Raw genomic sequence first — 25,238 nt, forward strand, 5'->3', positions numbered from 1 at the left:
GGGCCTCCAACTGTTCAACAATCTTCCCACGAGTATTAAGTCCATCAAAGCCAACATAAAATTTAGCAAAGCTGTAAAGTCATATTTGTTGTGTCATTGTTTTTACTCTATAAATGAATACTTAGAACAGTAATCTTGCTATTTGTGTTAAATTGAAAACAATGAGCAATATAATACGTTAGGATACTATATGTTAATATATGTTAACAATGTTAACTGATATTTTCCGACATCTGCAACACACTGTGTACCATCAGATCACATGAAATAAATAAATAAATAAAGATGGGAATACAGTGACATGTCTACATCTACATCTACATCTACATTTATACTCCGCAAGCCACCCAACGGTGTGTGGCGGAGGGCACTTTACGTGCCACTGTCATTACCTCCCTTTCCTGTTCCAGTCGCATATGGTTCGCGGGAAGAACGACTGTCTGAAAGCCTCCGTGCGCACTCTAATCTCTCTAATTTTACATTCGTGATCTCCTCGGGAGGTATAAGTAGGGGGAAGCAATATATTCGATACCTCATCCAGAAACGCATCCTCTCGAAACCTGGCGAGCAAGCTACACCGCGATGCAGAGCGCCTCTCTTGCAGAGTCTGCCACTTGAGTTTATTAAACATCTCCGTAACGCTATCACGGTTACCAAATAACCCTGTGACGAAACGCGCCGCTCTTCTTTGGATCTTCTCTATCTCCTCCGTCAAACCGATCTGGTACGGATCCCACACTGATGAGCAATACTCAAGTATAGGTCGAACAAGTGTTTTGTAAGCCACCTCCTTTGTTGATGGACTACATTTTCTAAGCACTCTCCCAATGAATCTCAACCTGGTACCCGCCTTACCAACAATTAATTTTATATGATCATTCCACTTCAAATCGTTCCGCACGCATACTCCCAGATATTTTACAGAAGTAACTGCTACCAGTGTTTGTTCCGCTATCATATAATCATACAATAAAGGATCCTTCTTTCTATGTATTCGCAATACATTACATTTGTCTATGTTAAGGGACAGTTGCCACTCCCTGCACCAAGTGCCTATCCGCTGCAGATCTTCCTGCATTTCGTTACAATTTTCTAATGCTGCAACTTCTCTGTATACTACAGTATCATCCGCGAAAAGCCGCATGGAACTTCAGACACTATCTACTAGGTCATTTATATATATTGTGAAAAGCAATGGTCCCATAACACTCCCTTGTGGCGCGCCAGAGGTTACTTTAACGTCTGTAGACGTCTCTCCATTGATAACAAAATGCTGTGTTCTGTTTGCTAAAAACTCTTCAATCCAGCCACACAACTGGTCTGATATTCCGTAGGCTCTTACTTTGTTTATCAGGCGACAGTGCGGAACTGTATCGAACGCCTTCCGGAAGTCAAGAACAATAGCATCTACCTGGGAGCCTGTATCTAATATTTTCTGGGTCTCATGAACAAATAAAGCGAGTTGGGTCTCACACGATTGCTGTTTCCGGAATCCATGTTGATTCCTACATAGTAGATTCTGGGTTTCCAAAAACGACATGATACTCGAGCAAAAAACATGTTCTAAAATTCTACAACAGATCGACGTCAGAGATATAGGTCTATAGTTTTGCGCATCTGCTCGACGACCCTTCTTGAAGACTGGGACTACCTGTGCTCTTTTCCAACCATTTGGAACCTTCTGTTCCTCTAGAGACTTGAGGTACACGGCTGTTAGAAGGGGGGCAAGTTCTTTCGCGTACTCTGTGTAGAATCGAATTGGTATCCCGTCAGGTCCAGTGGACTTTCCTCTATTGAGTGATTCCAGTTGCTTTTCTATTCCTTGGACACTTATTTCGATGTCAGCCATTTTTTCGTTTGTGCGAGGATTTAGAGAAGGAACTGCAGTGCGGTCTTCCTCTGTGAAACAGCTTTGGAAAAAGGTGTTTAGTATTTCAGCTTTACGCGTGTCATCCTCTGTTTCAATGCCATCATCATCCCGGAGTCTCTGGATATGCTGTTTCGAGCCACTTACTGATTTAACGTAAGACCAGAACTTCCTAGGATTTTCTGTCAAGTCGGTACATAGAATTTTACTTTCGAATTCACTGAACGCTTCACGCATAGCCCTCCTTACGCTAACTTTGACATCGTTTAGCTTCTGTTTGTCTGAGAGGTTTTGGCTGCGTTTAAACTTGGAGTGAAGCTCTCTTTGCTTTCGCAGTAGTTTCCTAACTTTGTTGTTGTACCACGGTGAGTTTTTCCTGTCCCTCACAGTTTTACTCGGCACATACCTGTCTAAAACTCATTTTACGATTGCCTTGAACTTTTTCCATAAACACTCAACATTGTCAGTGTCGGAACAGAAATTTTCGTTTTGATCTGTTAGGTAGTCTGAAATCTGCCTTCTATTACTCTTGCTAAACAGATAAACCTTCTTCACTTTTTTTATATTCCTATTAACTTCCATATTCAGGGATGCTGCAACGGCCTTATGATCACTGATTCCCTGTTCTGCACTTAAAGAGTCGAAAAGTTCGGGTCTGTTTGTTATCAGTAGGTCCAAGATGTTATCTCCACGAGTCGGTTCTCTGTTTAATTGCTCGAGGTAATTTTCGGATAGTGCACTCAGTATAATGTCACTCAATGCTCTGTCCCTACCACCCGTCCTAAACATCTGAGTGTCCCAGTCTATATCTGGTAAATTGAAATCTCCACCTAAGACTATAACATGCTGAGAAAATTTATGTGAAATGTATTCCAAAATTTCTCTCAGTTGTTCTGCCACTAATGCTGCTGAGTCAGGAGGTTGGTAAAAGGAGCCAATTATTAACCTAGCTCGGTTGTTGAGTGTAACCTCCACCCATAATAATTCACAGGAACTATCCACTTCTACTTCACTACAGGATAAACTACTACTAACAGCGACAAACACTCCACCACCGGTTGCATGCACTCTATCCTTTCTAAACACCGTCTGTACCTTTGTAAAAATTTCGGCAGAATTTATCTCTGGCTTAAGCCAGCTTTCTGTACCTATAACGATTTCAGCTTTGGTGCTTTCTATCAGTGCTTGAAGTTCTGGTACTTTACCAACGCAGCTTCGACAGTTGACAATTACAATACCGATTGCTGCTTGGTCCCCGCATGTCCTGACTTTGCCCCACACCCGTTGAGGCTGTTGCCCTTTCTGTACTTGCCCAAGGCCATCTAACCTAAAAAACTGCCCAGCCCACGCCACACAACCCCTGCTACCCATGTAGCTGCTTGTTGCGTGTAGTGGACTCCTGACCTATCCAGCGGAACCCGAAACCCCACCACCCTATGGCGCAAGTCGAGGAATCTGCAGCCCACACGGTCGCAGAACCGTCTCAGCCTCTGATTCAGACCCTCCACTCGGCTCTGTACCAAAGGTCCGCAATCAGTCCTGTCGACGATGCTGCAGATGGTGAGCTCTGCTTTCATCCCGCTAGCGAGACTGGCAGTCTTCACCAAATCAGATAGCCGCCGGAAACCAGAGAGGATTTCCTCCGATCCATAGCGACACACATCATTGGTGCCGACATGAGCGACCACCTGCAGATGGGTGCACCCTGTACCCTTCATGGCATCCGGAAGGTCCCTTTCCACATCTGGAATGACTCCCCCCGGTATGTCACTTAGGAATGAAATAAATAGGAAGTGCAGGGAAACCAGGGTGAAATGGCTGCAGTACGAAAAATGTAAAAAATTGAGAAAGACATGGTTGTGTAAATGACAATCAGCATACAGAAAAACCAAAACAATCTTCTATGTAATAAAAGCAAAGATTGCAAAATCAATTTTACTATTATACATGGAGGAGAAAGCAAATAGGTGGAAAGAGTACACCGAAGGCCTCTAAGAGGAGAGGGAACCACCAGATGGCCTGATAGAAGAGGAAATGAGTCGATTTTGAAAATATAGAAGAGTCAGAGTTCAACAGAACTTTAATACACGTATTCAAATCATCAGAACGGATCTATAATATCTTTTAGGCATTTCTGAAATTGCTGGAGAAGTAGCAAGCAAAAGACTGGTCAGTTGTAGGACCTATGAGATGGGGACACACCAACTGACTTTTGGAAAAAGTTCATCCACACAATCCTGAAGACAGAAAGGGCAGATAAATGTGAGAACTATAGTTGCACGATCAGCTTAAACAGTTCAGTCATCCTTGTTGCTAACAATAATAAAATGCAGAAGAATGGAAAAGAAAATTGTGGATGTATTAGATGATGTGGTGTTTGGCTTTAAGAAAGGTAAAGGCACCAGAGAGGAAAATCTGACATTGCATTTGATGATGCAAGCAAGACTTACAAAAATCCAGAATATCTGTATTATTTTTCGAACTAGAAAAGGCATTTGAAATGTAAAATAGTGCAAGATGTTTGAAATGATCAGATAAATTTCTATAAGCTATCAAAAAAGATGGGGTAATACAAAATATGAGCAAGAACCAAGAGTGAAAAATACGACTGGAAGACCAATACGGTAGTGCTTAGATTGAAAATATTGAGAGGCAGGGATGCAGTCCTTTTTATGTACTGTTCAATTTGTACATCAAAGAAGCAATGATGTAAATAAATTAAACACTTAGGACTAGCATTAAAATTCAGGTTGAAAAGGCATCCACGATAAGATTTGCTGCTGATGACAGTGCTATCCTCAGTAAAAGTGATGAAGAATACAGGACCGGTTGAATACTATGAACAGTCTACAGACCCAGGATATGGATTTAATGATGAGCAGCAGAAATTAGCAATTATGCTAACACCAAAATTTGGGACCATACTGTACAAAGTGGAAGGATTTTGTGACAGTGGAGGCAAAATAACACACAAAGAAGGGAAATGTAAAAGCAGAGCTGAAAAAGTGAAGAGAGTGTTCTTTGCTAAAAGAAGTCTACTACTCTCAAACGCAAGCACTAATTTGAGGGGAAAAAAATGGAAGATGTATACATGGAACACGGCATGGTCTGGAAGTGAATCATGGACTGAGGGAAAAAGCAGAAAAAATGACAATCGAAGTGTTTGAGAAGTGGAGCCATAGGAAATGAGGACAATCATTGCAGAATCAATGAAGGAATCCATGGCAAAACACTGACAAGAAGAAAGAATAGGATGATAAGAGGCTTGTGTTATATCAGGGAATAATTTCCAGGGAACTACAGGGAGGCACAAAGGGCGAGAGCTGTATGGGAAGATGGAGATTGGAATACACCAATGAGTGGCTGACAGCCAAAACGAAAAGATTGTTACACATGGAGCTTTCAGCCAAAGCCCTCTTCAGAAAAGAAAACACACACACGGACACACAGGCAGGGGCCGACTTTAAGCACACATGACTGCTATCAAAAGCAGTAACCCCAGGGAAGGGAGACGAATAGCAGGCTAAGGGCAGTGGGGTGGGGTGGGGAGGGGGTGGAGAGAGGGGAGAAGAGTGCTGTCTGCCAGTATGTGCAGGGGCCAGATGGCAGCAGGGCTACTTTTTATTAACTGAAACTGTATTAATGTAAATAGAAAACTCCCCCACCCCCTCTCCATATTCGTGTCATGAGGCTAAAGAAGCTCTTATTTATTAGTGAGGCCAAGAAAGAGATAGTAATTAGTGAAATAAGAACAGTGCAACGTGTGTACAAGAGTACAAGTAGCGACTGAACCCCAGAGGGGCGGCTATAGACAGCGTCTGACTCATGGTGAGCGGCTGACTTTAGGCTGGGCATCCTACTGTCTATGTGGAAACTACCACATTACATTCCCAAGCAGTACACGGTATGTCTCTCCATGTGAAAGATTCCGGAGTTAAAACTTCCCCTCATTCGGATCTCCAGGAGGGGAACACATTGAGAGTAGACATATTTGAAAGGAAGAAAGGGACAGTGAAGGGAGGAAAGATACGGATTGGAACATGGAATGTGAGGATACTTCTGCAAGCAGGAAAGCTAGAGAATGCAAAACAGGAGATGAAAAGGAACAGATTAGATGCCCTCGGTTTGTGTGAAATGAGATGGGGAGAGAATGGGGAGATAGAAAGTGGAGATTATAAACTCTTTTACTCAGGGGAAATCAAGAGTGGTGAAAATGGAGTAGGAATAATGATAGGGCAAAAGTTGAAAAATAAGGTCATGAAGGTACAATTTATTGATGGAAGACTGATTATGATACGACTGAAGGATAGTTCAAAAGATTTGGTATTAATGCAGGTATATATGACAACCAGCCAGCACAGAGATGAGGAAGTGGAAGAATATTATGAGAAAATACAAGAACTCATCGAGAAAGAAAATAGAAATGCCTGCATTATCATCATGGGGGACTGGAATGCAGTGGTGGGTGAAGGAAGAGATGAAGATACATTAGGAAAATTTGGATTAGGAATAAAAAATGAGAGAGGTGAACGTCTAATTAGTTTCTATAAAGAAAATTCATTAGCAGTGGGTAACACACTATTTGAACACCACAAAAAGAGACATTACACATGGATATCAAATCTGAATAGGGAAAGATATAAGCTGGACTACATCCTGATACAAAAAAGGTTTAGGAACTGTTTTAAGAATGCTAAAGCTTATCCAGGAGCGGATATAAATTCAGACCACAACCTAGTGATGGGAGAAATACAAGTGAAGTTGAAAAAAGACTGGAGAGGTAAAGCAAAGGAAAGACTAAACATAGAAAGACTCAAAGAGGTAGGATAGGCTTCAGATTTGGAGAACAGATTTATGGAAATATGGCAAAGAGGTAGTGTTGATGAAAGTGTTAATGACAAGTGGATAAAAATGAGGGAAGGGCTCATGGACTCTGCCAAAGAAGTACTAGGAATTAGAGTATCCCAAAGCACCAGGAAAGAATGGATAACAGAAAACATGTTGAAAAAGATGGAAGAGCGCAGAAAGTGGGAAAGTGCAGAAACTGAAGAAGGCAAAAAGAGGTACAGGAAACTGAATAATGAATTAAGAAGAGAAACTGAAGAAGCAAGAGAAAAATGGATGAAACAGAAATGCGATGAAATAAAGAAAATGGAGAGAGAGGGAAAGTATGAAATGATGTATAGACTGGCTAGTGAGATAGTTTTTGAACATAAAAGAAAGAGGAACAACATGGAAATAGAAAGAGCAGCTGGTACTCTATCAGAAGAACCACAGGAGGTTTTGAACATATGGCAAGAATATATTGAATGTCTGTATAAGGGGGATGAAATGCAAAGCGAAATTAAGGTTGAAGAGGAGCAATATGTGCCGGAAGATGGAAAGGGATTTACCATCTTGGAAGCAGAAGTAGAAAAGGCGCTGAAGGAGATGAAGAATAGGAAGGCATGTGGAATAGACGATTTGCCAGCAGAACTGTTGAAGAGTCTGGGAAAGAAGGCAATAAAAGAAATAGTCTACCTCTGTAACGGCATATATGACAAAGGGGAATGGCCTGAGGACTTCGCTGCAACAGTTATGATACCAATAGAGAAAAAGAGAAATACTAAAAAATGTAAAGAGCACCGGACCATCAGTCTAATTTCTCATGCAGCTTAAGTCTTGCTCAGAAGGTTACATGGCAAGCTAGACAGAGGGATTGCAGAGGAGCAGTTCGGATTTAGAAGAGGAAAAGGAACAAGAGATGCTATTGGCCTGCTAAGAACTATAGGGGAAATGTATATGGAAAAGGGTAGAGAAATCTTTGCTGTCTTTATAGATTTAGAAAAGGCTTTTGACAGAGTTCAGTGGAACAAGCTGATGGATAACTTGAAGAGGAAAGGAGTAGATTGGAAAGAGAGATGACTGATACAGAATCTGTATTTACACCAGAAAGTAAGGATAAGGATTGGAAATGAAATGTCAGAAGGAAGCAGCATTGGACAAGGTGTTAGACAAGGTTGTTGCCTTTCCCCACTGTTGTTTAAGGTATACCTTGAAGAGATTATTGCGAAAAGTTTAGATGGGAAAAGAGGAATATGTATTTGTGGAAAGAGAATAGAATGTATAAGATTTGCTGATGACATGGTATTAGTGGCAGAAAGTGAGCAGACAGTGAATAACATTCTCAAAGATCTGAATGAAGCTTGTGTGGAACATGGGATGCAAATAAACACAGCAAAAAGAAAGAGTATGGTCATCAGTAAAAGGCACAGACTGTCCAATATTAAAATAGGACAATCTACCATTAGCCAAGTAAGTCAATTTAAATATCTCGGAAGCACAATAACTGAAGACTTGAAATGTCAACAGGAGGTGAAAACTCGAATTGCCACAGCAAAGGAGGCATTCAACAGAAAAAGGAGACTCTTATGTGGCAAATTAGATAAAGGACTAAGGAAAAGGCTTGGCAAATGTTTTGTCTGGAGTGTGGCACTATATGGGAACATGGACACTGAGACGAGAGGATGAAAAAAGGTTAGAAGCATTTGAGATGTGGATGTGGAGGAGAATGGAGAGAATAAGCTGGATGGAAAGAGTGAGTAATGAAAGAATATTGGAAAGGGTTGGTGAGAGAAGATGTCTCCTGAAGGTTGTAAGAGAAAGGAAAAAGAACTGGTTGGGACATTCATTGAGAAGGGAGTGCTTGCTAGTAGATGCTTTGGAAGGATTGGTTTGTGGGAGAAGACTGAGAGGAAGAAGGATATACAAGGTGATAAACGACATAAAGGGAAGAGGAAATTATGCTGACCTGAAGAGGATGGCAGAAGACCGGACAGCCTGGACAACTACCATGTGAAAACCTGCCTTTAGGAAGAACACTGATGATAATGATGATGATGATGATGATGATTAACATGTGTTAGAAGTTATAAAGTGTCTGCTGTGTGTGAATGACATTTTTGGCATTAAGGATGCCTTCTATTGTGTTTTATATTTATTGTAAAATTATGTTTTCATAATACATACATATTTTTAAAACTATTCAAAGTTCATAGTGAATTGTATGCAGTGTTGTATCATTAGACACAGTCTGTAACAAAAACTTCAAATATTTTTCATCTTTGAAAAATGACACAGAAAGTCACAATGTTGGGGTAGTGGATTGCAGCCCGGTGCTTATCTTTGTTTTCAGTTTTAATGTGCTGTCATAAATGTTCAAAATGTTATTTTTGAAGTTTTTCTGGTGTTATGGATTGTCAGAATGATTTTGGGCATCCAGCCATACTGGCAATTCTGTTTGTACTCATTAAAATGGCATCATCATTTTGGCTCCATAACATAACATCTAATATTGAAAAGATCTTTCATCATACAGTTTCTATTTAAAAACATGCTAGACCACATATATTTTTTGCACGTTAATCTTTAGGGGAGAATTTTGTAGATGTCTCAATTTTAACAAAAACCTCATGTGCAATAGAAAGTGTACGATATTTTTAGAACTACTCATAGGCCAAATATACACTGACTGCAAACTTTCCTTTTGATACACCAGAAGCTTAGTTTTGAAAACAATATTTGGTTAACCAAAAACACTCCAGGCCATTTTTACCCTTTTGTACTCTGTTTCACAGTCCACACAGTAGTGGTTTTCGACTGCCCTACATACAAATACTAAACTGTTTCAGTGACTTCAGTGTTATCTGCCACTATTTTGTTTTCAATATGTTGGCTGCACACTGTTAGTCTTACTTTCATTGATTTTCGTACCTACTTTTGAATTTGCTATATTAAGGCTTTCCTTTCTTCTTGAAGTTTAACTGAACTCCAGACAAAGTACATTTTTAGCAACAAAATAAGGGTGGTTCAGATATGTTCCATTAATTTGTACTGTTTTCCCACTTGAAACACCTGAAAAGTTCCTCTAAAATTCCTGATAATTGTTTCGATAGTTCAAAATGTCTGTTATCCGAGCTTGATACACTTGTCAGCAGGGAGTGATTCACAATCCTTATTTCTAGAAAATACACTTATTTTCAGGCTGTCAGTTCCTGTTTTACTATCTCAAAACAACAATAATAGTAAATAATAAAATATTGGTTGTTGATAGACACAATAAAACAAACACACACACACACACACACACACACACACACACACACACACACACACACACACACACACACACACACCTAGCATGCCTCTTTGCATTTACACATGTCAGCCTGTGTCTGTGTGTATATATATATATATATATATATATATATATATATATATATATATATATATATATATATATATATATATATATATATATATATATATATATATATATATATATAAAAAAAACAAAGATGAGGTGACTTACCGAACGAAAGCGCTGGCAGGTCGATAGACACACAAACATACACACAAAATTCAAGCTTTCGCAACAAACTGTTGCCTCATCAGGAAAGAGGGAAGGAGAGGGGAAGACGAAAGGAAGTGGGTTTTAAGGGAGAGGGTAAGGAGTCATTCCAATCCACAAACATACACACAAAATTCAAGCTTTCGCAACAAACTGTTGCCTCATCAGGAAAGAGGGAAGGAGAGGGGAAGACGAAAGGAAGTGGGTTTTAAGGGAGAGGGTAAGGAGTCATTCCAATCACGGGAGCGGAAAGACTTACCTTAGGGGGAAAAAAGGACAGGTATACACTCGCACACACGCGCATATCCATCCACACATACTGTATGTGTGGATGGATATGTGCGTGTGTGCGAGTGTATACCTGTCCTTTTTTCCCCCTAAGGTAAGTCTTTCCGCTCCCGGGATTGGAATGACTCCTTACCCTCTCCCTTAAAACCCACTTCCTTTCGTCTTCCCCTCTCCTTCCCTCTTTCCTGATGAGGCAACAGTTTGTTGCGAAAGCTTGAATTTTGTGTGTATATTTGTGTTTGTTTGTGTGTCTATCGACCTGCCAGCGCTTTCGTTCGGTAAGTCACCTCATCTTTGTTTTCAGTTTGGTAATAATACATCCTTGGTGGAAATACATAATTTGAGGAGGAAAACATACAACTCAGCAAATAATGGAGGCACCAAGTTGTCAATGAGCACATAAAAAAGTCTGGGAACTTTGATAGCTTTTGGACGAATCTGTCCTTGCAGATTATCTGCATAGCTACACAGTTCCTCCCAAAGTGGTACTCCACAGCTCACCCCCATCTACTCAATAACCTAGTCCATTGTTGTGCCACAGCAATGCCCAACACCTTACCACATGGGTCGCACTCCTGTGGAAAACCCAGGTGCAAGACCTATATGATACACCTAGCTGCCCTTACCCAAGTCCCATCACCTGCTTATCCTATCCTATCAGTGGCACGGCCTCCTGTGAAAGCAGTCCTGCCATATACCAGCTCTGCAGAAATTTCTGCACAGCATTTTATGCACACACATCCAATAACCAGCTGGTCACGAGTGAATGGCCACTGGCAAACTGTAACAAACAGCCGTATTGACGACCCATTGGCAGAACATGCTAGATTTCAATGGTTACTTGACAGCTCGCACCATATGGATCCTTCCCTCCAATGACAGCTTCATGATTTAATGGATCAGAATTGTCTTTGCAATAGAACCACCTCACCAGTGCCACTTCTTATCCTGCCTCTCCCACCCAGCTGTAATTTTCAGTCTTGCTTAAGTTCCTGTCAATGATTCACTATTCAGTGAGTTGTTGCTTTTTCTCCTACAATTATTCATCTTTCAACTTCAAATTTCTCTCTATCCTGATGAAGCCTAATGGAAGCTGTAAGCACTGATATGTTTATTCTTTTGTATATTCACATAGACTGAATCAGTACCTTGTTTCTCTTGGGATGTTAGTACAGTGTTCTCAAAATCTATGAATCTTGGACTCGGTGTTAATAAATGTTCAGTGCTACATTCTATAATTTTATTCATTACTTACAAACGGTACATAATGATTCATTCACTACTAAAGACAGCTTGTTTCTTTTCCCAGATAGAACTGTGTTGTTTCTATGTTTAATTTTCGTGAATTTCTTGTCCATTAAGGAGAGGGAGATTGAGAGTTCTGTACTTTGTCTTGTTTGTTTTTCTCTGTTTGGTCACTTACAGCAGCTGGGAGATCAGTGTGCTGACCACATGTCCCTCCATATCCACAGCCACTCTCACCCATGGGCTGTGGGTGAAACGGCAGTCAGTCGCTACTGTTACGCCTTCAAGGCCTGTTTGGGCAGAGTTACGAGTTTCATTACTTATGAAGTATAGGAATTACAGTGAATTTCCAACTATGGAGAATTATCTTCCTCTGGAGACATTCTGTAAACAATTTTGTAATTCATTTTGTATTACTTTTTCTTCGGCTTTAACTGTTTCTATTGGATGGCCATCATCTCCCAATGCCTGATGTATCTCTATGCTTTGAAAGTCATTATACACGTCTGACATTATTTCTGGAATGTCATTATTTTCATTATTGACTATCAGCACTTCTGATTATCTCTTTAACTTTCTCTGTGTTATTTATTGCAATTTGAACTGCTGAAAGCAGATATTCACCCAACACACGTTTCTGTTATGCCCTCATATTCTCATTATTTTCAAATGTGTCCCTTACCATATTTTACTGTATCTTTTCACATCCTTGTGGGAATTTCTGAAAAGTTTTGTTTAATTCAGCATATTCCATTGTGTTACTACATCATTTGTGAGAAATTCTTCTGCACTAAATTGCCTGGTGACAAATTAAATTGGCACAATAGTTAAAAAGGTTTAGTACACTCTAATAAGTATACTCAAAATGAGTTTTTTAATCTCAGAGAAAGAGCTAATATTTAGACTGGAAGAATAGATAGTCTTCACAAAGTGTGCTCTCTCCTTTAGCTGAGTCATTTAAACAATAAGCCAGTTAATCAAGTCAATTAATAGGTGCTGCCACAAACATCCCTTTCTGTCTCTCTCTTTTGCAAGCATTGGGTAAAACCAGACAGTGTGCATCCTTTAGTTTGTTTGGTCCAATCTCAATGAACTTTTGAAGAGGAAAGTATTACCTAACTCAATGTGTTTTTCTGACTCCCCCCCCCCCCCCCTTCTGCAGAAAAAATCCTCAACAAAAGCATCTCGATAGCTCCGTGTTGTGGGAGGGGAGGTGACGTGGGGTAAGGAGGGGCTAGGGAAATAATGAGAGGATGGGGCAGATATCACCTTCTTACCACAGATGTCCACTGCCGTCACACCTGTCCAAATCTACATCTACATCTACATTTATACTCCGCAAGCCACCAAACGGTGTGTGGCGGAGGGCACTTTATGTGCCACTGTCATTACCTCCCTTTCCTGTTCCAGTCGCGTATGGTTCACGGGAAGAACGACAGGCAGAAAGCCTCCATGCGCGCTCAAATCTCTATAATTTTACATTCGTGATCTCCTCGGGAGGTATAAGTAGGGGGAAGCAATATATTCGATACCTCATCCAGAAACGCACCCTCTCGAAACCTGGACAGCAAGCTACACCGCGATGCAGAGCGCCTCTCTTGCAGAGTATGCCACTTGAGTTTGCTAAACATCTCCATAACGCTATCACGCTTACCAAATAACCCTGTGACGAAATGCGCTGCTCTTCTTTGGATCTTCTCTATCTCCTCTGTCAACCCGACCTGGCATGGATCCCACACTGATGAGCAATATTCAAGTGCAGGTCGAACGAGTGTTTTGTAAGCCACCTCCTTTGTTGATGGACTACATTTTCTAAGGACCCTCCCAACGAATCTCAACCTGGCAGCTGCCTTACCAACAATTAATTTTATATGATCATTCCACTTCAAATTGTTCTGTACGCATACTCCCAGATATTTTACAGAACTAAATGCTACCAGTGTTTGTTCTGGTCCCATAACACTCCCCTGTGGCACTTTTTTAACGTCTGTAGACGTCTCTCCATTGAGAACAACATGCTGTGTTCTGTTTGCTAAAAACTCTTCAATGCAGTCACACAGCTGGTCTGATATTCCTTAGGCTCTTACTTTGTTTATCAGGCGACAGTGCGGAACTGTATCGAATGCCTTCCAGAAGTCAAGGAAAATGGTATCTACCTGGGAGCCTGTATCTAATATTTTCTGGGTCTCATGAACAAATAAAGCGAGTTGGATCTCACAAGATCGCTGTTTCCAGAATCCATGTTGATTCCTACAGAGTAGATTCTGGGTTTCCAGAAATGACATGATACGCAAGCAAAAAACATGTTCTAAAATTCTACAACAGATCGATGTCAGAGGTATAGGCCTATAGTTTTGCCCATCTGCTTGACGACCCTTCTTGAAAACTGGGACTACCTGTGCTCTTTTCCAATCATTTGGAACCTTCCGTTTCTTTAGCGATTTGCGGTACACGGCTGTTAGAAGGGGGGCCAAGTTCTTTCGTGTGCTCTATGTAGAATCGAATTGGTATCCCGTCAGGTCCAGTGGACTTTCCTCTGTTGAGTGATTTCAGTTGCTTTTCTGTTCCTCGGACACTTATTATGTCAGACATTTTTTCATTTGTGTGAGGATTGAGAGATGGAATTGCAGTGCGGTCTTCCTCTGTGAAACAACTTTGGAAAAAGTTCTCTCACCACAACAGTTTGCCCACTGTGTGTAGTTATATGCATTGTGAAGTGAGTGAAAGCTAGTATGATTTTCTGAATTAAATTACCAATAGTACCCCTGTCTCCAATTAAAAGACCAATGTCATGAAAATGGCTGCTGAACTCAATATTCATCTAGAGAACTGCATGCGACAGAAATAGTATAAACAAAAGATTCCATACAGTTGCTATCACCAAATGTCTTTTAATGCAGAAAAATGAAAAGACGTGGCTCCAATTATCCACAAAGCAGAGAACATAGAGTGATGACCGGTGGAAACAAGTAACATGGTTCAGTGATTATAATTGTCCGCCACTGCGTGCTTATGTACACAGAACCTCATAGGAACACACAGCCCAGAAATATTCTTGCAGCTGTAATAGCTGTATTATGATTTTCATTGAGTCTTGTAGTCACACTGAATGATGTGTAGCTGATAGGAACTATGAGACTCTCATAGACAATACCTAATGTTGTATCCATTTTTCTAGTATCCATGTCTCTTCCAAGATGATGCCATCCAACACTCATTTGGTTGGAAATGTCAAAGGTGGTTTCATTAGCACAAGGAAGTAACATACCCTCAAAAATTAGACTGGGTGAAAAATGCAGAGCCCATTTTTTCCCAATGTCTATAAATGAACTGAAACAATTTCTTTTCAAACAATTGTGTAAAATTTTAATGATAAGTATTTGCTGATCACCAGTAGTAATTCTGCTGTTTTGAATACCAAGTCTTTGTTAATATTATTTTGACTAGGTGTGAAGCTACTTTATTGTGGATGTAAAAGTGCAAAGGAAGGAACTGTCTGAGTTTTCAAAGCCTATATAGAGAGACGCTGAACAAAACACATTTGGTAGTCAAGAGAACCACAGTATAATATTGTCAAATTATCTTTCACAAAACCCCACAGAAATTCCCATCATATGCAAAGGCTGTTAGTGGCCCCAAAGTTAGTGTCCAGTCACTCGGGTATGAAACAGGAAATGAAACTGAGAATAGCAAAACAAAGGCAGAAATGGTTAAATCTGTTTTCAAATGTTTCTTTACAAAGGAAAATCCAGGAGTACTGCCCCAAATTCATTCTCATACCACTAAAAAGATAAGTGAAATAGATGTTTGTGTCAATGGTGTAGAGAAACAGCTGAAATCATTAAAACTGAACAAAGCCCCAGGGCCTGACGGAACTCCCATCAGATTCGACATTCAATTTGCGGCTGAGTTAGCCCCTCTGTTAACTACAATCTGTCGTAGATTCCTCAAACAAAAATCTGCCCCCGGTGGCTGGAAGAAAGCACAGATCACATCTGTTTACAAGAAAGGTAGAAGTGCTCCATGAAACTACTGCCCAATATCCTTGACACCTATTTGTTGTAGAATCTTAGAACCTATTCTAAGCTCAAATGTGAGATACATTGAACAGAATAACCTCCTCCATGCTAACCAGCATGGATTTCAAAAATGTAGATCACGTGAAACCCTACTCACACTTTTCTCTCTTGACATTCTAAAACTGTCAATCAAAGCAGTCCGGTACATACAATATTTTTCGATTTTTATCAAAAGCAATTGACTTCGTACCAGATCTGTACTTATCATCACAAATACTACCATATAGGATATCAGACGAAATATGTGAATGGATTGAGGGTTTCTTTGTAGGGAGGATGCCGCATGTTGTCTTGGTTGGAGAGTCATCAACAGATGTAGAACTAACTAGGGGTTTGCCACCCCAGGGACTTGTGTGTTGGGTCCCTTGCTGTTCATGTTATATATTAATGATCTTGAGGACAACATTAAGAGTAACATCAGACTTTTCGCAGACAATACAGATATCTACAATGAAGTACAGTCTGAATGAAGCTATACAAATATTCAGTCAGACCCTGGTAAGCTTTCAAAGTGATGCAATCATAAGCAGCTTGCTTTAAATGTTCAAAGATGTAAAATTGTGCACTTCACACAAAAAGAAAACAAATATATTATCCTACAAATATAATATTAGTAGTCACAGTTGGAATCTGTAAATTCAAGTACTTGAGTGTAACACTTTGAAGGGACATGAGTGGAATGAACAGACAGGCTCAATTGTGGGTAAAGCAGGTAGCAGACTTCAATTTATTGGTAGAATATTAGTGAAGTGCAATCAGTTTACAAAGGAGACTGCTTACAAACTTGCACCAAATAGGACTAGCATGGAATATTGAACATATACAAAGAAGGGCAGCAAGAATGGTCACAAGTTTGTTTGATCTATGGGAGAGTATCACAGAGATGTTGAAGGAACTGAACTGAACTGAACTGAGAATGTTTGAAGTGAGACAGAAAGTACCTTGAGGAAGTCTACTGACAAAGTTTCAAACACCAGCTTCATATGATGTCTAGGAATACATTAGAACTTTGTACACATCACACTCATAGGGATCGCGAAAATAAGATTACGTTAATTACAGCACACACAGGCATTTAAACATTCCCTTGCTCCAAACATGAGTGAAACAAGAAAAAGCCCTAATAACTGGTACAGTGGGACATATTTCCTACTACACACTTCACACAGTGCAGATGTAAATATAGGTCTGATTGGCTGCCTCTGAGATAGTCGGCTGCCACATAGGTGCAATTTTAAATGGCCAAATAATCAACACAGGGAATGCATGCACTTATTCAGTTGCTCTACAGGTGTGAACAGAGCCTTTCTTTATGCTGGTTGTACTTATGTTTGCACTGCCTACCTGGTAAGTGTCACTGGTAGCTCCTTGTGTGCCGTGTCAGGGCAGGTCTACTCCACATCACTTGCTGTTGCCAGAAAGTCAACTGTTAACTTTCTCCTATTTGTAGTAGCATTATGATTACATATCACCACATTCAGAATATACAAAACTGGGCAAACAGGCTACTGGATGAAAAAACTTATAATTATTACTGATATTTGTTTTATGGGCATCAGACCTTGGTCCAAGGCATAATTCTCTGCCTAACATGTTGCCTTTCAATACTGCAGACATTATCAGAGGCTTTAATGATTTAGAATGCAGTTAGAGTCTCAAACAATTATAACAATTGCAAGAATTGAGAAAAAGATTTTATTTTTTTTCTAAAACTTTTACACATACAAAACATCCAGGGCCTCACATTATTTACATATGATAAATGATAAATACATAAGAATACCTATACTACACAGTCCTGACGAGAACTACATGCAGTAAGACAATTTATAATAATGTACACAATACATAATATTTCTTATATAGTAAACCCTATTGCAGTTGAGATACAGATTGTTTTCTGTTAATTTAAAAATGTGCAACATCAGGGTAAGTAGCAATACACAAGTACAATGGGCTTGAAGCTCCTTACTTTCAAGCTCATTAATAAACCTTACTGTAAGCTAGATGAAGAATCAAAACTTTCTGTATATCAAGAGGGAACTAACAAAGTTAAATGGTACAGTATACTTGCATTCAGAAAAGAAATTGCATCTTTATAATGCATGGAGTAACTAAATGATCTCATGGACGTGAAGCGTAGTTTTCATTTTCCTCCGTGACTATGGAGAGACCATTTCAGTTAGCTAGTTTGAGTCCATGAACTTTAAATTTGTATATTGATGGCAACAAATGACTAACACTTCCTCCACTTAGAACAAGTCTGAACCAAAAATCTAGATCTTTGCAGTATTTTACATAGCTTTTCTTTTAACACTTGTATTTCGATATGCATCATCTCAGAAGGAAATCTTTTACAGCTACTTATGCTTGAATGGCAGCAGTTATCATCAATAAATATATCACAGTAAGCTTTTATCATAGGATTAAAAAATGGAACTTATGAGCAGCAAGTTGTTACAACACCAACAACTGTCCTAACTTTAATTTGGATATTAAAAGGGCAGTAAAATGTTTTCCTTGATTATTTTTATTCTACATATAGTTTCCACACAAATGTTAGTGCTTTTTCCCCACAACTGTGTATAGTCCTCTCTATCATGCAGAAAATTGAAAGTTGTAATCACATTCATAATATCGAGCTGTATGCTGCAGTATGCACGAAGGCTAGAAGTAATTTTCAAGATCAGTTATAATTTATAGGCCTTCAAATTGTAGGAAACAGATTTACTCAAGTACATAACGAAAACTTAAGTAAATCACATTGCGTAGTGGGGGATCACTGTTTTGCAATATAAGAAGGGACATGAGGGCAACAGGCATCACCTTCAGTTGTTATAAATACATCATCTGAAGCAATACTTAACAGATGATAAGAAACACAACTTAAAGTACACAAATGGTCCCAAAATGCAGCAAAAGTCTTGAGTTAGCGATGCTTGCGCCTATGCCGACCATGTCGGCCGGCTGTGCTTCCTCCACGAGAAGCTGCTGTAGATGGCTCGGGCACAACTATTTGCCCCTCTGCTATTTCATCACGGTCTGATGACTCTGATATCTGCTTCTGAGCTTCAAGGTAGAACATTACATCTCTCAGTTGCTCACGTACCTCAGCAAGTTCCTACAAATTATAGCAACAAAATTAGTGTTGCAAGTGAGATTACACATGAAAAATAACTTGCAGCCTGGAGCACAATACTGATCTCTTCATATCTCATTTAATTACATATTGTGCCATACAATTACAGTGTGTCAATATAAGAGGGTTGCAAAATGTACTAAACAGTACTTGGGGTTTTCAATTTTATAAAAGCTTGGGATCCAGACCCCAAATTACAAGATTATGCTGGCCATGTCATCTGTTAGTTGAAAACATAAGTTGTATATGTTTTGTGGAACAAAACCATGCAAATGGTGCAGTAGATGCCACTATCTAAACTTGTCATATAAATAGCGGTACGACACCAACGATACTTCCAATTGCAATATCCAACAAAGAGATTAGGCCAGCCATCAAAATATCAAGCAAAAATTGGAATCAACACATCAGCTGGATACCCAAATAAATATTGTCAACCAATCACATCAAAAGTCCCTTTTCAGTGACTTGACTAAAATATGAGACTAGCAAATGGAAATCCACCTCTTAAGGAAGGGGGAGGGAGGGGGGAAGGAGGGAGGTGGGGGGGGACAAGAATGCGTGATGGTACAAGCCCCTGTTTCATAATTGTAAATTACTAGACTGACTGCCTATCGAGGAGGAGGGGGATATTTATAAGTAAAATGCTGCTGGCAGAGTTAAATGTTTGTTTCAGGTGCCTCCTGTAATGCAGTATGGTGATGTATTCAGCAAGTATTTAGCACAATCCATCAATAGCCTCCTTGCACATGAAGACACCACAAAAGATAACACTATCTGTGAAGCACTTATTTTAGTTAAAAACTCAATTTCAGCTTGGTTTCAGTATAGAATTTTGCACTGAGCTGGTACATACATCGTATCATATCACTTTTCTCTCACAATGAATAAAATAAATACATTGTCTCATGACCTTAATGGCTATTTTGATCACTTTGAAAATTAAATTGTGTTTAAAATTTCCCTGAAAAGAGAAAGAGGAGACAAGCAGATTCCTTGCATGCACACACTCTGAATGAAAATGAGCAAGAATATTATACCTCTATGAAATACACCAAAAAATTAAAGGAACAACAGTACAAGAACAACTAACCATTCCAAATCAAAAACAGATGCTACTAGCCTGTTACTTATCTGATACATAAACGAACCTTGTCCTTTTCTTCTCGGTAAGTTGAAAACTGTTTCTCCAGCTGCTGGAATTTGTCCTGCCAGGCAGCCTGATTTTCTCGCAATGCTTTTCCCATCTGGCGTTCCTCCAGGAGCTCAGCTCTTGCCGCTACTGCTCGAGCATTTGCTTGAGATAGCTGGAAAAGAAAGAACACCACATACTGAATGTGAGACAATTTTGCACTTAATACAGATGCAGTGTGGACTACCTCAATCAAGCTCAGTTCTTGTCTTCTCTTTGTAGAGTGACTAAGAACTGTAAGGTAATTCATTGTCACACACATATATGAATGAAGCAGTCAATGTTAACTTTCTCTTTTTCAAATTTCGATATCTGATAATGCAAAACTGTCAATGCAGTAATCAGTCAATCAGAGTGCCACTGTTCTGAAATAACGATCTCAACTAATTTCAGAGAAATGTTGGTTGGTGTGGGGAAGAGGACCAAACAGTGAGGTCATCGGTCCCATTGGATTAGGGAAGGATGAGGAAGTAAATGGGCTGTGCCCTTTCAAAGGAACCATCCCAGCAATTGCCTGAAGTGATTTACGGAAATCAGGGAAAACCTAAATCAGTATGGCCGAGCATGGGTTTGAACTGTCATCCTCCTGAATGTGAGTCCAATGTGCTAACCACTGTGCCGCCTCACCTAGTCAATGTGAACTGTATTTTGAGTAGTGAGATTTTGTCTCAATTTCATCACGCACATTTTAGATTTTTTAAGCAAGCTCTCTTTTGTGTGTGAGAGTGAGTGTGTGTGTGTGTGTGTGTGTGTGTGTGTGTGTGTGACCTTTCTATGTGCCTGATACATCATTATAGCAAGAAAGTGTCCTGTATAAAAAAAAAAATTAGGAAAGTTACATCACAGGAATATAGACTGCTGCCATAGTGACTTTTGGGGGGAAAAATAGGAGAGAGATAGCACAACTGTAAGTGCTGGTCCAGCTTTTATTTGGCTGAAACCAAATATGGATCAAAGAGAAGTAATGAATTTGTAGAAGTGAAAACACACAGAATGTAAACAGGAGGAGTCATTCTAAAGAATTTATTAATACATATCTACATGGATACTCTGCAAATCACATTTAAGTGCCTGGCAGAGGGTTCGTCGAACCACCTTCACAATTCTCTATTATTCCAATCTCATATATCGTGCAGAAAGAATGAACACCTATATCTTTCCATACGAGTTCTGATTTCCCTTGTTTTATCATGGTGGTCATTTCTCCCTATGTAGGTCAGTGTCAATACAATATTTTCACATTCGGAGGAGAAAGTTGGTGATTGGAATTTTGTGAGAAAATTCCGCTGCAATGAAAAATGACTTTGATTTAATGATGTCCACTCCAAATCCTGTATCATTTCAGTGACACTCTCCCCCCTATTCCGCGATAATACAAAACGTGCTGGTCTTCTTTGAACTTTCTCAATGTACTCAGTCAATCCCATCTGGTAAGGATCCCACACCAAACAGCAGGATTCTAAAAGAGGACGGACAAGCATAGTGTAGGCAGTCTCTTTAGTAGATCTGTTACAATTTTCAAGTGTCCTGCCAATAAAACACAGTCTTTGGTTAGCATTCCCCACAACATTTTCTGTGTGTTCCTTCCAATTAAAGTTGTTCGTAATTGTAACTCTTACGTATTTAGTAGAATTTATAGCCTGTAGATTTGATTGATTTATCATATAACCGAAGTTTAACGGATTTCATTTACTACTCATGTGGATGACCTCACACCTGTTGTTATTTAGAGTCAATTGCCAATTTTCGCACCACACAGATATCTTTCCTACATCGTTTAGTGGTTTGTTTTGATCTTCTGATGATTTTATTAATCAATAAATGAGAGTGTCATCTGCAAACAACCTAAGACAGCTGCTCAGATTGTCCCCCAAATCATTTATCTAGATAAGGAACAGCAAGGGGCCTATAACACTACCTTGGGGAATGCCAGAAATCACTTTTGTTTTACTCGATGACTTTCCATCAACTACTATGAACTTTGACATATATGACAGGAAATAACATAACTGAGACGATATTCCATAATCACGCAATTTCACTACAAGCCGCTTGTGTGGTACAGTGTCAAAAGCCATCCAGAAATACGGAATTAATCTGAAATCCCTTGCCATTAATGCGTAAATGTCTGTGCCACTCAAATGTTGTTATAACAATCTGCACTGAAAATTGTGCAACAGAATAAAATGGTGAACGGCTTTTTTAGGTAACATTATTTTATCAACGTAGGCTTTTCTTTTAAATCAATGGAACGTGGTTGCTTATTACGTTAGCAACAAAGTGCTTCTTCACCAACAGAAGCTGTCATGTTCGATTCTAGTTATCTGAAATCCTATTTTGTAGTGACATTATAGACTGCGTTTACAGTTTAATTTTAAAGCATTCATCTGAGAAACACTGAGATATTGAGATGCTGTTGCACATACTTGTCCGTTACTTTACTGAAATTTTAAATGCGAACATCCTTTGGTTACACTTTACTGTCGTCATTATTAATGTTGAATGAAACATCGCATTTACTGTCAGCAGTCACTGTTTATTTATTTCCACAATGCATTTCGAGGGTTTAAACCTCCATCATAAGGTGAATTTATTTACATTCATTTGGCATATATGTGTTGTGTTACGACTTTGTAGTGATCAAAGGCTTCTTCCTCTGTCATAACACATCACACACACCATCACACTTTGTAAACTCTGAGGGAACAAAGATGACACCTAGAAACTAATATGTGCACGTATGTTACTTTTGTTCACTATTTTGGCCCTATCACTGTGCACGCAAGTCATCTCCAAAAGTTTAACCCCTTAATGCCAAGTGTCTCAAATTCACATCTTACCAATGCTGTGCTAATAGTTGGAGGGTTAACTGTTTCTGAATGCCAGTGCTGATAGATGCCATTTCTTGATGAAGCTACCAATAATTCTGACACGTGCTGCATTCTCGTGAATGTTGTGGGTACCTCTAAAGCACCACGATGTTTCATTTTTATCTTTCATCTAGAAATTAATTCACGCGTTAATGGGTTAAGGCATATGCTGGAATCATCTGCAAAAAAGAAAGTAGCATGGGGCCGAAATTGTGAACAAAAAATAACATAAGTGAACTTGTTAGTTTCTAGGTGTCATCTTTGTTCCCTCTGTGTCTACAAAATGTGATGATGTATGTCATGTATTATTACAAAGGAAGAAGCCTTTGATCACTGGAGCCAGAGCCACAGGTTACTCCAAAGTCATAACAAAACACATATGAGACGTGCTCAAAGAGTAACAGGAATTTATTCATCAACATCAACAAGAATACCCCTCAGATATACTACACTTGTGCCAGCACTTTTTCCAATCTTGAAAGCACTCCTGGAACTCACTTTTCTTTATGGTGTTCAACTCCTTCAGTGGTTCTGTTTTTATCTCATCAATGGAAGTAAAAGATGTCCTTCCATTGTTCTTTCTGCCTCAGGTATAGAAAGAAGTTGCAGGTGGCCATGTCAGGCAAATACGGTGGGTGAGGCAAAATAATGGTTTAGTTTTTTGCCAAAAAATCACAAACAAGCATTGAGGTGTAAGTGGGACCATTATCATGATGCAGTTTCCCCAAGTGGTTGTGCTATATAGGATATATTGCAGGAAGAGTTCCCACCTGCACAATTCTGAAAAGCTGGTGTTGGTAGGAAGGATCTACATAGCACAGGCTTTTCACAACATTGTCATTGTTCTATCCTCGATTTTCCATTGTTTGAAAGGATGAGTCTCATGGTCTTGGAAGTATTAAAAGGGGGTTAAGATTAAATTATACATACATCTAAATTGCTGGCTAGAATAACATTTGGCAGAAAAAATAATAAGATGTAATGGGTAACGATCAGTTACAATTTTGGATAAGGTGAAAACATCGGTTAAGTAATAAAACTCTTACACAGTAAATCATTAAGACACTTCCGTTTAAAGCCCTTTCCCAGGTAAAATATTATTCCACATCAATCCCACATACACTTCAGTAAGAGCTTACATAAAGAAGTTTTCTCTTTTCTCTCCTTTTTTTGTGTGCATAAGATGCAATGTCTTCCAATCAGTAGCACACCTTTGAGAAGTGCCAGGAGGCTCATACATGAGCCTAGACACTGACCGAACAGACCATGATGGCCCAACGGTACCAACCAGCTGCTGTGTCATCCTCAGCCCACGGGCATCATTGGATGCAGATATGGAGGGGCATGTGGTCAGCACACCACTCTCCTGGCGGTATGTCAGTTTACGAGACTGTATCTGCTACTTTTCAATCAAATAGCTCCTCAGTTTGCCTCACAAGGGTTGAGTGCACCCCGCTTGTCAACAGCACTCGATACACCAGATGGTCACCCACTCAAGTGCTAGCCCAGTCCAACAGTGTTCAACTTCGGTGATCTGACAGGAACCGGTGTTACGACTGTGGCAAGGCCATTGGCCGTACCTGAGCCTGCTCATACATAATGTTTGACTCAGCAGCAGCACAAGGAAAACTGTTAGAAAAAGGATACCCCCCGCCCAGCAACAGCTGCTGACCACATTCCCCAAGCAAACAGTAGTCTGTATCCTCCAAACACCCACCCAGTTCTGACAGAGTACACGTTGAGGGAACTATACTTGTATTTTCATTCATGCAAAGTAAAGTGTTTAGTGATTTGTGCAATGGATGCACAAAAAACAAAAGGAACTATTTACAGCTGCTAAGAAATTGCTAATCATATCTAAGTATGAGGAAAAAAGGTTGAATTCACAATAACAATTTGCAAAATCTCTTGGGATCTTGTCTTTGATGATGCGAGACATTCATAGCAAATGAAAGGACTCTGAATAAATTGCTTGTGAGGCAGAACTAAAGTGAAATCTGGAAGATGAACTGGGTGGTAAGATGTTTTAATACCACTGATGCAATGAGCTGCAACTGCATCAGTTTCTCTAAGTGGACCATAATTCAATGGTATTAATATAGTGCAGGGAATCATCTTCCACAGTGGTTGCCTATAACATACTGATGATGAGTAACTTGCCAATTTGGA

The 25,238-nt window shown here is 39.6% G+C and overlaps 1 protein-coding gene across 1 annotated transcript in view; it reads right to left on the reverse strand.

Annotated features, from left to right (window-relative positions):
* Positions 1 to 17,545: 17,545 nt before the first annotated feature.
* LOC126418616 (BRCA1-associated protein) overlaps positions 17,546 to 25,238 on the reverse strand; it is a 132,306-nt gene continuing 124,613 nt past the window's right edge. The window contains exons 10-11 of the mRNA XM_050085456.1: positions 20,159 to 20,314; positions 17,546 to 18,989 (exon numbers count right to left, since the gene is read on the reverse strand). Coding sequence (XP_049941413.1) covers positions 18,798 to 18,989; positions 20,159 to 20,314 — 348 coding nt within the window. The 3' untranslated portion in view covers positions 17,546 to 18,797. The remainder of the gene's footprint in view (positions 18,990 to 20,158; positions 20,315 to 25,238) is intronic.

Source organism: Schistocerca serialis, chromosome 9, assembly GCF_023864345.2.
Source record: "Schistocerca serialis cubense isolate TAMUIC-IGC-003099 chromosome 9, iqSchSeri2.2, whole genome shotgun sequence".
Taxonomy (NCBI): Eukaryota; Metazoa; Arthropoda; class Insecta; order Orthoptera; family Acrididae; genus Schistocerca; species Schistocerca serialis.